The sequence below is a fragment of the Siphateles boraxobius genome, unplaced genomic scaffold, assembly GCF_051911475.1.
Source record: "Siphateles boraxobius isolate OS27281-9 unplaced genomic scaffold, OSU_SipBor_1 137, whole genome shotgun sequence".
NCBI classification, from domain to species: Eukaryota; Metazoa; Chordata; class Actinopteri; order Cypriniformes; family Leuciscidae; genus Siphateles; species Siphateles boraxobius.
The window spans coordinates 532,501-545,000 of record NW_027508741.1 but is presented as its reverse complement, the minus strand read 5'-3'; the positions used below and the strand labels follow the sequence as shown (position 1 = coordinate 545,000).

Genomic DNA, 12,500 nt, shown 5'->3' with positions numbered 1-12,500 from the left:
AAACGTGCTATTCTACAACATCATATGAAATGCTTGCTTATGGTATAATATGGAAATTTTAATTGTAAAAAATTCTTCAGTGGTCCAGAACTGAGATGAAAACAGATCCTCTTTAAGTTCCATATGATGTCATAGGAGAACTATGGCACTATATGGAACGGCATCAGGATAAAACCCCCTTCAGCGTGTCTCCATGAACAGGTGCAGAGTTCAGCCAGAAGAGGGTTAACCACATCTCTGTGTACAATGAGAAGGACTATTAACCTTTACTGCCAAAGCTCATGCTGCTGCAGAAATGAAAAGTGTACAACGGTATCCAAGATGAGGAGAAGACCCTCTCCAAACGCAGTGGAATATGCATGCAGACAGGAGACATTTGAAGGCCAACTGGCGTTTTAAATGTCACAGCCCTCTTTTATCGCTGATCTGAAACAACAGTCATGGTGGAAGAGAGCAAACGAACAAACTCAGCAACTAAGAATAGAGGAGGAACAAAATCACCCACGATTTCATGAGTCATCAATGATCTGTTTGAGATCTACGCTCATATTGAGTACAGTTGACACAGATGTTGTGAGAATCTGTGTTCATTAATCACTCGTCTCACACCGCACATCTCCCGAGCCCCGTACGCCACCACAACCCATGCAGATAAACACCTCAGCGCACCGAGCGCCAGGAGCCATCAGCAGGTAATGGGACAAGCCTCTTTAGAAGATAACCATCGAGAGGCCTTATCTGAGCGCCCAGGAAGTCTGTCACGCTGCTATCCACATAAAACATCTAGGCCTATTTGACTTTCCGTCACGGGAGAGTCGCACAGAAATGCTAGCGAATCAGCATTTGCACTTCCTTCTTACGTGGCATCTTTTAGTCTCCATGCATTGTGTTGGAGAGGTCTTTTAAACATCTTAATTACAGGTTCTCTTTCGTCCACTCTGAGGAAGGGCTCATGGCTGCGCTCTTTTGTGTCGGTCGTCTGAGGGGACACAGGGGTTAAGTTTGATCAAGGGAAACATATGTGTGCTGGAAGACGGCTGATGAGCGAGAGCAAACCTGCCCGAGCAATTTACTTTTCTCCTTTCTTTAGCGTTGCGCGACAAATCGGTCTGACGGCGGTCGAATTATATTGTGCTGAAAACAAAAGCATGTTTTTTGTTTTTATTCAGGGCATCTTTAAGCCAAATACACAATGAACTAGGAACAGGTCAGGATGGTCAATTTATCACACAACAAATAACTAGTCGAATAGTGAGGTTAACTGGTGAGTTTGTCCATTTTTTTTTAGCTTTTAGATATTTTTCCCCCAACAATTTTTCCAATGTCCGTGAAATTTAGCATGTCAACAAAGTTTTATAAAACTTTAATTAATAATAGTGTGTGTATATATAAATAAATAAAAATAATAATAATAATAATTAAAAGTCCTAATACTTAATTAGGACTTCCTGAGAAGTTGCTAAATTTATCCCACAAAAAAATTATACTAAAATTAAAATCATTATGAATATAAAGGAATAATACCAATATTATAATGCAATTTAACTTTCTCAAATTTTACTTTTAAATGTTTTAGCGGGCTGACTTTGAGAAGTCCCTAAGTTAATCCCTGCTGACATAAAAATAATGCTAAAATTAAAATTCACAACATTAATATGATTTAAAAAAATGTAATGTTTAATTTAGCGCTCCGCTTAAGAGGGGATTAAATTATTTTTTATTTTTAAAAAAAGTGTGTGTGTGTTGACCTGAGAAGTTGCTAAATTTCTCCACAATTAATAAAAAGAATTTGCTAAATTCAAATAAATACAAATAAAAAACACTATAATTTAATTCATATCAATATCAACATCATTATTATAAAATTAAAATAAAGCGCCTTTCCATAGAATAAGGACGCTCTACAGTAATAATTTCATGACAATGTAAGTCATGGAAAAGCACATGCATTATACATAATTTTTCGCCATTGTCATCTCAGTTTTAGCTTCTTGCACAAAGACTCGCATTTAAGTCAAATTAAAACTTAGAAAAGGGCAGTTTAAAAACTCAACATCCCACATGAACGGCACGAAGAAACAAGTCTGGTTGGTGTAGGCTTGGGCGGTATCCAAATTTTGATACCGTCAAACCACCTCCCTATTTTACCGGGGTATACGGTATTACCGTGACTAATTAAAAATTATGACATAAGGCTCAGACAGCGTCACCAAACTGTTGGCTTGTGCCTACACCGTTCAGACACTGAATATCAGATCGGGCAAAAATAAAATAAAAAATCAAGGCCAACCCGTGCACGTTGTGTCTGATCCCGGCTGACGGCATTAAATGTAATTATGAGCCGTAGCCCTATTTAGACTCGACTCTTTTTAATACGTGGGCCGTTATAATATGGTTGCGCCAAATAATTGTTTAACCCAGGTGCTGAGGGGGTGGAGATATAAATGCTATTTATAAATGAGCAAAAATGGGACACTTAATAATATTTAATTAGTTCAATTATGACAATTGTATTCATTTTATTAATTAATTTAAATTAAATTAACAAGCAAGAAGTGCATTTGTAAATCCGGTGACACGCGTCCATTGATTTTTATTAATACAACTTTTCTGCAGGGCTGCAAAGATTAAGTTGACGAATCGCCATCTCCTAGTGAACGCGCATATATAGAGAGAAATGCAAATCATGGATTACATAATCAGAAGGTATATGCTCGCCTTTTCTTTTCGTTTTGAATCGTTTCGTTTAAAGAAATTGACGATTGATATATCCGTAGTGAACGCGCGTATAGAGAGAAATGCACATCATGGATTAATCAGAGAGTATGCTGCCTATATTTCTTTTCCTTTTGAATTGTTTCGTTTAAAGAAATTGACGAATCGCCATCTCCGTAGTGAACGATAGAGAGAAATGCACATCATGGATTACATAATCAGAGAGTAGGCTAGCCTATTTCTTTTCGTTTTGAATAGTTTCGTTTAATTGGATGATCGCCATTTCCGTATAAACGCGCATAGAGAGAAATGCACATGGATTAAATAATCTGCGAGTGGCCTATTTCTTTTCGTTTTGAATTGTTTCGTTTAATGAAATTTCAAGCTTTATTTAGATACTGTAGAAGATTTTATTATTTAGAAAACAAGTAATTTTGCTATATATTTGGACACAATTATTTCTTCTCTCTGTGACTTTGGATTTCCTCTGTGTATGTGAAAGACCTTGAATGGAATGTTGTTTGCTGCAGAAAATTCTATTCTGAGAAGTCACATGGTAAAAGACCTTTACCCAAAACTATCTATAGGGTGTGTTACCTTCTTTGGAAGAAGATGTATGTATATAACTCTGAACCAAAATATACTCGGGAGCGCACTGGAAGGCCAGAGGGCCAGAGAGCGTTAGAGCGCCGTTCTATGGAACGGGAAGGCGTTCGAAAATAAAGTCTAATTATTTCTGGCATCAAAGATCTCTGCGAAGTTATTTTTCAGAAAGATTGAAAACCACAACATGATCGCCATTTCCGTATAAACGCGCATAGAGAGAAATGCACATGGATTAAATAATCTGCGAGTGGCCTATTTCTTTTCGTTTTGAATTGTTTCGTTTAATGAAATTTCAAGCTTTATTTAGATACAGGCCTATCTGTCATGTCTGTGAGACATACACTGAGTTTCGGTTAATTTATGATGAGATTTCAATGCAAGTGACCGCGGCGCGCCAGCGCACGATCATGTCATGATTATGTTGACTGCTATATTTGATTCTTATTTATTAAATCCAGGGAATTGGTTGATAAAAAAAATTATTAAAATTAAGATACAATTTATACAAAACGAAATTCACTTTAAAGAAAGGCCTTTTACAAAATGAAACTTAATTAAGTGGTCAAAGTCTGACTCCCGATGCATCCCATCTTACACGTGCTGTTCACTTTTCATTATCAACGTAAAAAAAATAAACATTATAATATTTTAACAAATATAAACTAATGCGCTTATTTAATGAACTCGGGGCAAAGTGCATCCTCGCAGCAGTGAGTGGGTGGTTGTTTCGGAGATGCGACATTAGGTTAGAGGTGTTTCCATCTCTCGCAGTCACCTTTTTTATTGCAACATTTACATATTGCCTCGTCAGTATTTACCGCCTCTCCCTTCTCTCTCTCTCTCTTTCTCCTCCACACTGTCACTTGATGAAAACTACAAAAGTATTTTTAGGCATTGATTAAATTATATTTATATATTATATATAAGTGCCGGTAATGACGGTATTAAAACTGATACCGTTGCTATTTTAAGACCCGGTATATTTCGGTAGTATACGATATTACCGAAATACCGCCCAACCCTAGGTTGGTGTATGACAGACTCTCTAACCAACATATTTATATAAAGCTTCCTTTAAGAATGATTAGCCAACTAGTCCTAGACAGTTCACCAATTACACTGAACGGCTACTGCTAGTGTCTAAACCGAAACAAACACTATTCACAATCCCCTTCTGCTAACCAAAGTGGCGTACTTCTCCTGATTCTCCATTCATTAACCTTTTCAAGAGCAGGGATTACCGTTGGAGTATCAAGGAGACACTAATCCTATAAAAGTTGGCGTTCGTTCTTAAATCAGGCTGATCTCTCCAACTCTTCCTGATCAACAGCACGACTGTTCACCTAAAAGAAAGGTCACCTCTACTAGGTTACCAACCAAAGACACACCTAACATGATGAGGCATCCTGGAAAACACAAAAGCAGAAAGCAGAAAATGTGAGCGGACTGTAATTCAGTGTAAGTGCCGGGCCGCTGCTCAGTGGGAATAGCTCACATATGGACTGTAAACAGAGTGATTAGAGAGATGTGGAGCGGCCCAGCCCCTGCGCCGCCTGAACAGCACCCTGGGACTCTTTACATCACACACACACACACACACACACACACACACACACACACACACACACACACACACACACACACACACACACACACACACACACACACACACACACACACACACACACACACACACACACACACACCTGCAGGTAAAGAACGGGCTTCCCTGAGATGAAATGCACTACGACTATGCCAACACACACGAGCTGAAACGCCAGTCTTCCCTTAAGCATTTAAACAGTAGCTCTGCTTATTTAAACGGCAGCAGTTTTAAGGGTGAATCTCATGGAAATGTGTCCAGGTCACATTTCATCCACAAAAATCTAAATTCTATTCCATTCAATTTTTTTTTTTTTTTTTAATGAAGAAAATTTTTAGGATCTTAATTTTTTTTTCTATATAAATTCTCATTACTGTAAAAGTCTGGAAAGTGTACGTCTCACTTTTTAAAGTAATCCTGATAGTTCTCAAAAGTGATTCTGATAGAATTTTCATTACTGTACATTAAAAGAAAATCCAGTATAAAAACAGTAAGAAAATAAGGTAATACTTTAGATTAGAGTTCAATTCTCACTATTAACTAGTTGCTTATCATGCATATTACTAGGATATAGGCTGTTTATTAGTACTTATAAAGCACATATTAATGCCAGTTGATGGACTCCATTGACTTCCATAGTAGGAAAAAAATACATGGAAGTCAATGGGGTCCATCAACTGTCTGGGTTACCGATAATCTTCAAAATATAATCTTTTGTGTTCAGCAGAAGAAAGACATTCATACAGGTTTGAAACAACTTGAGGGTGAATAAATGATGCCAGAATTTTCCTTTTTAAGATAACTATTCCTTTAATCCAACCCAATACCTAAACTTAACAACTATAGTAGTCAACATTTGAAGTGGATCAAAACCTTTCAAAGCTATACATGAATTTAGAACAATACCCGTTCTTGTCTCAGGACAACTTATGAACTTTTCTGATCCACTTCAAATGTTGACTACTGTACTTTACTAACAAATAGGCAGTTATTAGGAGTTTATTGAGGCAAAAGTCATGGTTAGTTAATAGAGAGATTTGGACCCTAATCTAAAGTGTGACCAAAAATTATGGTAATGAGAATTTAAGCTGCTTAATTGTCATTCAAATAACGCAATAATAAAACACAGTGCAAAGAAAAATAGGCTTAATTTTCTATAAGCACAATACAATTCTTTCTTTGGTTTTTAAGGCTAAAAATGACACGTTGACATGTTTCGTGAGATTCACCCATAACAGTTCACAGCTTGCAATGCATTATCAAGATCATTGTGATTCGCCCATTGTTTACCCAACAATACTCGCATTCACAACGGCTAGCAACAGCATCAAAATAAAGTGCATTAATCTACGGGCACGACAATGGCTATTGATTTGGATTTCTATGGCAATTCTGTCCATTTCCACTCTATCAAACTCTGGGCATTTGAAAAGGGACACTTGCAATCTTGGCAACTAGACGTGGAAGGCTCCAGCACCTGTGATAAGGGACATTCTTTTGCCAGAGAGCTCTGGTTCATGTCTTTGAGTAACTCCTTGAGCGCATTTCTTACTGTAGAGTGGGTCCACTGCTCTGGAGGAAGGTCTTCCAGTTTAGGACAACTGCAGGAAGAGATAGAACAAGAGAAAGAGATGGAAAGAGTGAAAAGAGAGAGAGAGAGGACAGTGAGGACTGGGCTTTGCTTTTCTGCTGCAAGCGTCCCTTTAAGACAGACAGATTTCATTTGGCGCATGAAGCAGATGCATCTGGAGTCTCTCTCTCTCACTCTCTCTCTCTCCTGATTGTTCTGATTAGTTAATTACTTTATACAACACATCTGCTGGATTGATGCATGAATTATACATCAGCTGCATGCGGCGACTATTATTTCACGTTACTTCTACCTTCCTGCCCTGATGTGCTTTCTGAAACAATTTAAGGTGTTTCCAGATAGATTTAGATGCTAGATGCATTAAAAAGGACCAGCATCTAAATACTAAATCCAGTATTTAGACGAGCATTAAATAAATAAATAAAAATGCACGACCAAATCGAGGGAGAAAACACAGCTGCATTCAGGGTGTCATTAATGAATGCTTGTTCAATAGGACGCAATAAACGGCAAGCTGCCATGTAAATATCGCAACATCGATGTTCGACGCCAGCATGCAATGCAAATTAAGGATGAGGAGTGTCATATCCGCGCCACCAGCGTCACGAAACGGAACTGCAAAAACAGTTTCAAACGGTCTGCAAATGATCAGTAATTTCTGTTGCCTGACCAAAAATTATTTTGCAATGCTATTTGGTAATGCTAGTGGTGTAAAAATGACACACGACACCTTCAAATACACATCCTTGATTTTCCTGGATTGTTATTTTTTTAAAAAGTGCAATACTGATGGTTTCATAGTTCTTTGGAGTAATTGGTTGAGAGGTAGTACTGCTGTAATGTGCAATTAACACATCCATGTTTGCATATAGACACACACACACACACACACACTTAAAGAAAAGGAGCGATCGGATCCGGCACACCTTAAAGTGTGAGACAGCCACAAGAGTCTTTGGAGACAAGACAGACAGAGACACACAGATATACATGGATGTCTACAGAAAGAGGAAGAGGTGTGCTTGTGTGTGCCCACAGCAGTGGCTTGTGGGATATAAAAAAACAGCACTGTTTGTGTTGTGGGTACAGTAGATGGGAAACACTGACCTGTGTAGCTGGATTTTCAGCGTGACCACATGGTACACATCCTGCAACATGTCCGCCACTGTGGCGTCGGGTGCATCCGTCACGTAGGAAAGAGGCACGGGGTTCCACTTGCCCACCTGAATCAGCCCTGCGGTGAGGAAACAACATTTACCACAAGCAGACACTCGCACGACAGCACACAGGAATAAAACACTGCTTTTTACTTTTTACGGCTCTAATAGATCATTTTTTCATGCTTAAATGTTGATTATTTTCCTCATATTCTACATTGTTGCGGCTCCTCTCTTCCCAGTCTGTCAGTAACCCTCTGTTTACTTCCTGTCTCTATGAAGCCCCTCCTTCTGAAAAGCACACTATGCTCTGATTGGTCGGCTGGATCAGTGTGTTGTGATTGGTCGAGCGCTTCGAGTTACCATAACCGCCAGTTTAACACACTACTAACTAACTCAACCAGGCCCCGCCCCTTCATTCTGCGTATGAATTATTATAATGAGGAATATTGTGACGTGTTCGTTCCCGGAAGAAACTCAAGGTTTGGGTTTAAAATTCAATTCTCACGGTTCGGTTCGATTACGATTATCATGTCATCGATTCAGTTCAATTCGATATCGCGATGCATTATGATGCACTGCATACTCAATTTTAAATTTTACTCCAAAAGTGATGTGTGTGTGTGTGTGTGTGCGCGTGTGTTCCCTTGTTCGGGAAGTCGCAGTGACAGAAACAGTGACATTCCAGTTTAAGTTTCAAGGGAGTAAAGCCTGTTTATGCCATTTAGTAAATGAAATTCTGTCAAATCAATTTTGTTTTAAAGAAATGCTCATTTAAAGCAGCGCTCATTCATCAGTGTATAATGTTACCATAGAGATGCGCGCATCAACCGTCGCCGGGTCCGCTGTTGAAGGTGACGATCATCCATTCATAATCACACGTAACAACACTGAAATGTGTCCAGATGTAGGCTTTTAAAGTATTCGGAGCATTTTTAATTACTCGCACTCGCGTCTCGCCTCCCTCTGCCAGTGTATGCTACACACATACGCGACAATGACGTCAGAAAAGCGTCAGTATAACCGGTTATGGTCTATTACTGAACCGATAGCGAATCGTCCTCGTCTGCATCACGATGCATCGTAGAAACTATTAATTTCGACACCCCTACTCAAGACTATAATAGAGTTCAGAAACACTGATATAAAGAATAACTCAGAGCTTTTTCATGCTCAAACAGCAACATTACAGACTACAAAGATGAACATGCAAAAATGCATAACAGATTCTTTAAGTTCTTTAAAAAAAAAATAATGTGGCAATTTTGGTACTTTGATGTGTCATTTAATAACCATATTCAACATAACACACTTAAAAAAATGCCATGTTATTGTAATGTCTAAACCTCAAAACCTAGTAAGCTGACAATACACAGGCAGGATTTAAAGCAATCTTCTTTATGCGGTAAGCAACACATACATCTTTTGTGGACAACACAATCCCATAATACATTGCAACAACATTAATAAAAAAATCTAGACAAGACGGAAGGTGAAGTGAGAGAAATGTTGGTATATTTTTGTAAACTATTTTTTTATACAATACCATTCAAAGGTTTGGGGTCGGTTTAAATGTTTTTAAAAGTCTCTTCTGCTCACCAACCCTGCATTTATTTGATTAAAAATTCAGTAAAAACAGTGAAATATTATTACAATATAAAATAGCTGTTTTCTATGTGAATATATAGTAAAGCGTAATTTATTCCTGTGATCAAAGCTGAATTTTCAGCATCATTACTCCAGTCTTCAGTGTCACATGATCCTTCAGAAATCACTATAATATGATGATTTGATGCTCAAGAAACATTTATGATTATTATCAATGTTGAAAACAGTTGAGCTGCTTAAACTTTTTTTCAGGATTATTGGATAAACTGAAAGTCCAAAAGAACTGCATCACTTTTAATCAATTTAATGCATCCTTGCTGAATAAAAAAAATAATTTCTTTTGAACACTACTTCTGAGCATCATGTTGTGAAATTAGGAATGTTATAATGCCAAACTCTCACCATGTTTTAGAACAGTGCTTTCTAAATTTTATTTTTATGATGATACCATGGTACTTGAGTATGGGGTTAAAGAAAGGCTTTCTCAACAAAAACATTTCTCGACCACATGTTGTCTTTCGACTGGCACTAAATGAAGAAAAAAAAAGATCCAGAAGATCCAACGAAAAAAGAAATTATGATGGACAGCCTGCAATAAATTACAGGCTGAAAGCTCCAGCTCTTAAAATAGCCCCCGACTCCATAAAGCGAGCAATTAGAAACCGCAGGCCCACCTCCACACTCGTTCCCATTGAGAAAAGTGTGATTACAGAGAGCAGGAGGTGCACCTGTGTGTTCCTCTACCCACAACCCCCCTGACCTCGGCATCAGGTCAACCCGAGCAAAACCCAGAACCTAGCCAACAAATCACTCCAAAAATATCTCCGTTTAGCCTCCAAAAATATCCGAGCATCTGCCCGGCATTCGATGACTCACGGTTCTGATCTGAATGCATGAAAAAAAAATCCCGTGCATGTTCTGTAGAAATCGGTGTAGTGAATGCATTGGTGTTTAGGAGTGTGAAAGCATGCCGTACCTTTAGCCTGTGCAGCCGAGCTGTGCGAGTAGCCCAGGGAGAGCAGGGCCATCTCGATCAGCTGGTTGAAGAGCATGTCCTTCCTCACCAGAACAAACTCAGCATGTTCCTCTTTACTGTCAAACTCGATGGGGCTCTCGTAGTGCTCCACCACACAAAACACTGGCAGCATGTTACCTAGCAGACACAAGAGAGCACGCTTTACACTTCACCTTCGCAGAGAGAGCTGCTAAAACGCCACAGATTATTACCAACAGTGCTGTTTGTGTTGCACATTCAGCCAAAAATGCAAATGCAAATTATAAACGAGCTAAAAATAAAGTTTGCATTTGCTCAAGGAAGATGCCAAGTTGTTGCTAGAGTGTTCTGGGTGGCATTTTTAAAAAACCTAACCCTAAGCATGAGCAATAGTTACATTTGCCTAACCTCTAATTATCAATTGATTATAATCCGCTGTAATGGTGTTAAAATAAAGCAGCATTGTAACATGCATAATAAGATCAGAACGCAGAACGAGGAGAGATGGCGTCAACGAAACAGCTCTGCTATTTAAACGTGTTAGCACACTAAAAGGTTAGGGCTCATCGTGGGTTTAGCGCTTTATTTATTGTTAAGGTGCTCAAATCACATTAGAATACTTCTCCAGGCAGATCCCAGAACCCTTCCCATGATGCACTGTACGCGGCGGCTCCCAATGCTCCCTATAGCCTTGAGGTTTACGAGTCTGTGTAAACAGCGCGCCGCTATCAGGGAGAAAACGAAGAATCTCCGTCCAAAGCTGTCATGTGTTCGGGTTTACTGTGCAAATATCACATAATACCAGCCAGCTGCAACACTCCGGTGATGAAATTTCAGGAACTTCATGATCTCTTGGACTCAGGATCTTTATTTTTACAGGGTTTAACACAGGCTTGGGGGGGGGGGGGGTATCAACGTCTTCTATCCGGGGCAATCGTAATAAATCATATTTCTGCTCCTCACGGTCGCAGTTTCCCAAGAATGCGAGCGTTTTCAGGAAAACAATCAATAAATAGGGGTATAATCATAAGCAGATGCCAGGGAATGTGCTGAATCGAAGCTTTTCCATTTTTAATAGATAAAGATCTAACAATAAAGACTGCTGTGTCGGTTCATTTCGGGATCAATACACGCTTTGTTCCCAGAGAGCTGAGAAAAGCCCATGGTAAATATTATTCAGCTAAAACAATGAATACAGTAGCTACCAAAGTTCAGCAGGCACTCAGCAAAAGTTCACTATTTTCCAAAAATAATAATATGGGTTGCCCAGAGAGCTATAGAGCATAGCAGAGGAACATAAACTAACATGTTATAACTACACATACATACATGCTCATATATCCATACATATACACATATGCATGCATGTAGAGTATATACACATACCAACATTTACTAATTTACCAAGAATTTCAATTCGAAAAGATTTAATCTGACAAACAAACAGTGACAGCTTTCTGAGGATAAATGCAAATATGCTTACAGTTAGTGCTAAATATATCCTCAGAAATGTTGCTGGCTGACGATACGTAAAAAAAAAAAAAAACGCAAACTATTTTGCATCATCGCACCACATTTTATCCAGGCGTAAGATATGAGGGTTTTACGTCATAACCATCAGTGGCCACAACAATAACAGAACAATTTATTGGTGACTTAGTTTTCTGAGGGATGAGCCCCACCCATCGTGAAATATCATTGGTCCAAATGACCTATTCTCATAACTGTGCATTAAACATCACGTTTGCGTGGACAGGCGAATCGCTTCTCACTGGAATCTATGTGTGGAACAATATATCGTGTCAAAATACAACAATATGTATCGTAGTGACAATATATATTGTGTATAGTTTTAGAGTTTTAGTGTCAGGATTCCATTAAACTACTATATATAATGTGGAATATAATGTATAATAATGCAATAGGGGAATATTTGTGGGTCCTGATAATGCCAAATGTCTGACGTTACCAGTAAAAGTGGTCTACGTTATTTTAAATATATCTAGTCAGTGACAGAGTGCAAACATATTCATCTAAAATAATTCTGCATTTCAGCTTCATGAATATTTTTATTTTGGTGTCTCTATTGTCTTGTGCATTGAGTTTCCAAGCCTACTCATTTCCACACCCACAATGTAAAACATAATTTCGCATTTTAATCAACAGTACTTTTTTTTGTTAACCTTTTATCATATGTCTTGGAGTATCGCACATAATATCATATCG

General features: G+C 38.5%; 1 protein-coding gene across 11 annotated transcripts in view; it reads right to left on the bottom strand.

Annotated features, from left to right (window-relative positions):
* satb1b (SATB homeobox 1b) overlaps positions 1-12,500 on the bottom strand; it is a 92,729-nt gene that overhangs the window by 42,797 nt on the left and 37,432 nt on the right. For 6 of the 11 annotated variants that reach the window (XM_077229926.1, XM_077229933.1, XM_077229931.1 and 3 more), the window contains 3 exons: positions 10,257-10,433; positions 7,623-7,749; positions 6,402-6,525 (listed from right to left, as the gene is read on the bottom strand). In XM_077229926.1, the coding sequence (XP_077086041.1) occupies positions 6,402-6,525; positions 7,623-7,749; positions 10,257-10,433 (428 nt within the window). The remainder of the gene's footprint in view (positions 1-6,401; positions 6,526-7,622; positions 7,750-10,256; positions 10,434-12,500) is intronic. The other 5 variants (XM_077229929.1, XM_077229935.1, XM_077229928.1 and 2 more) reach the window with 1 other exon arrangement.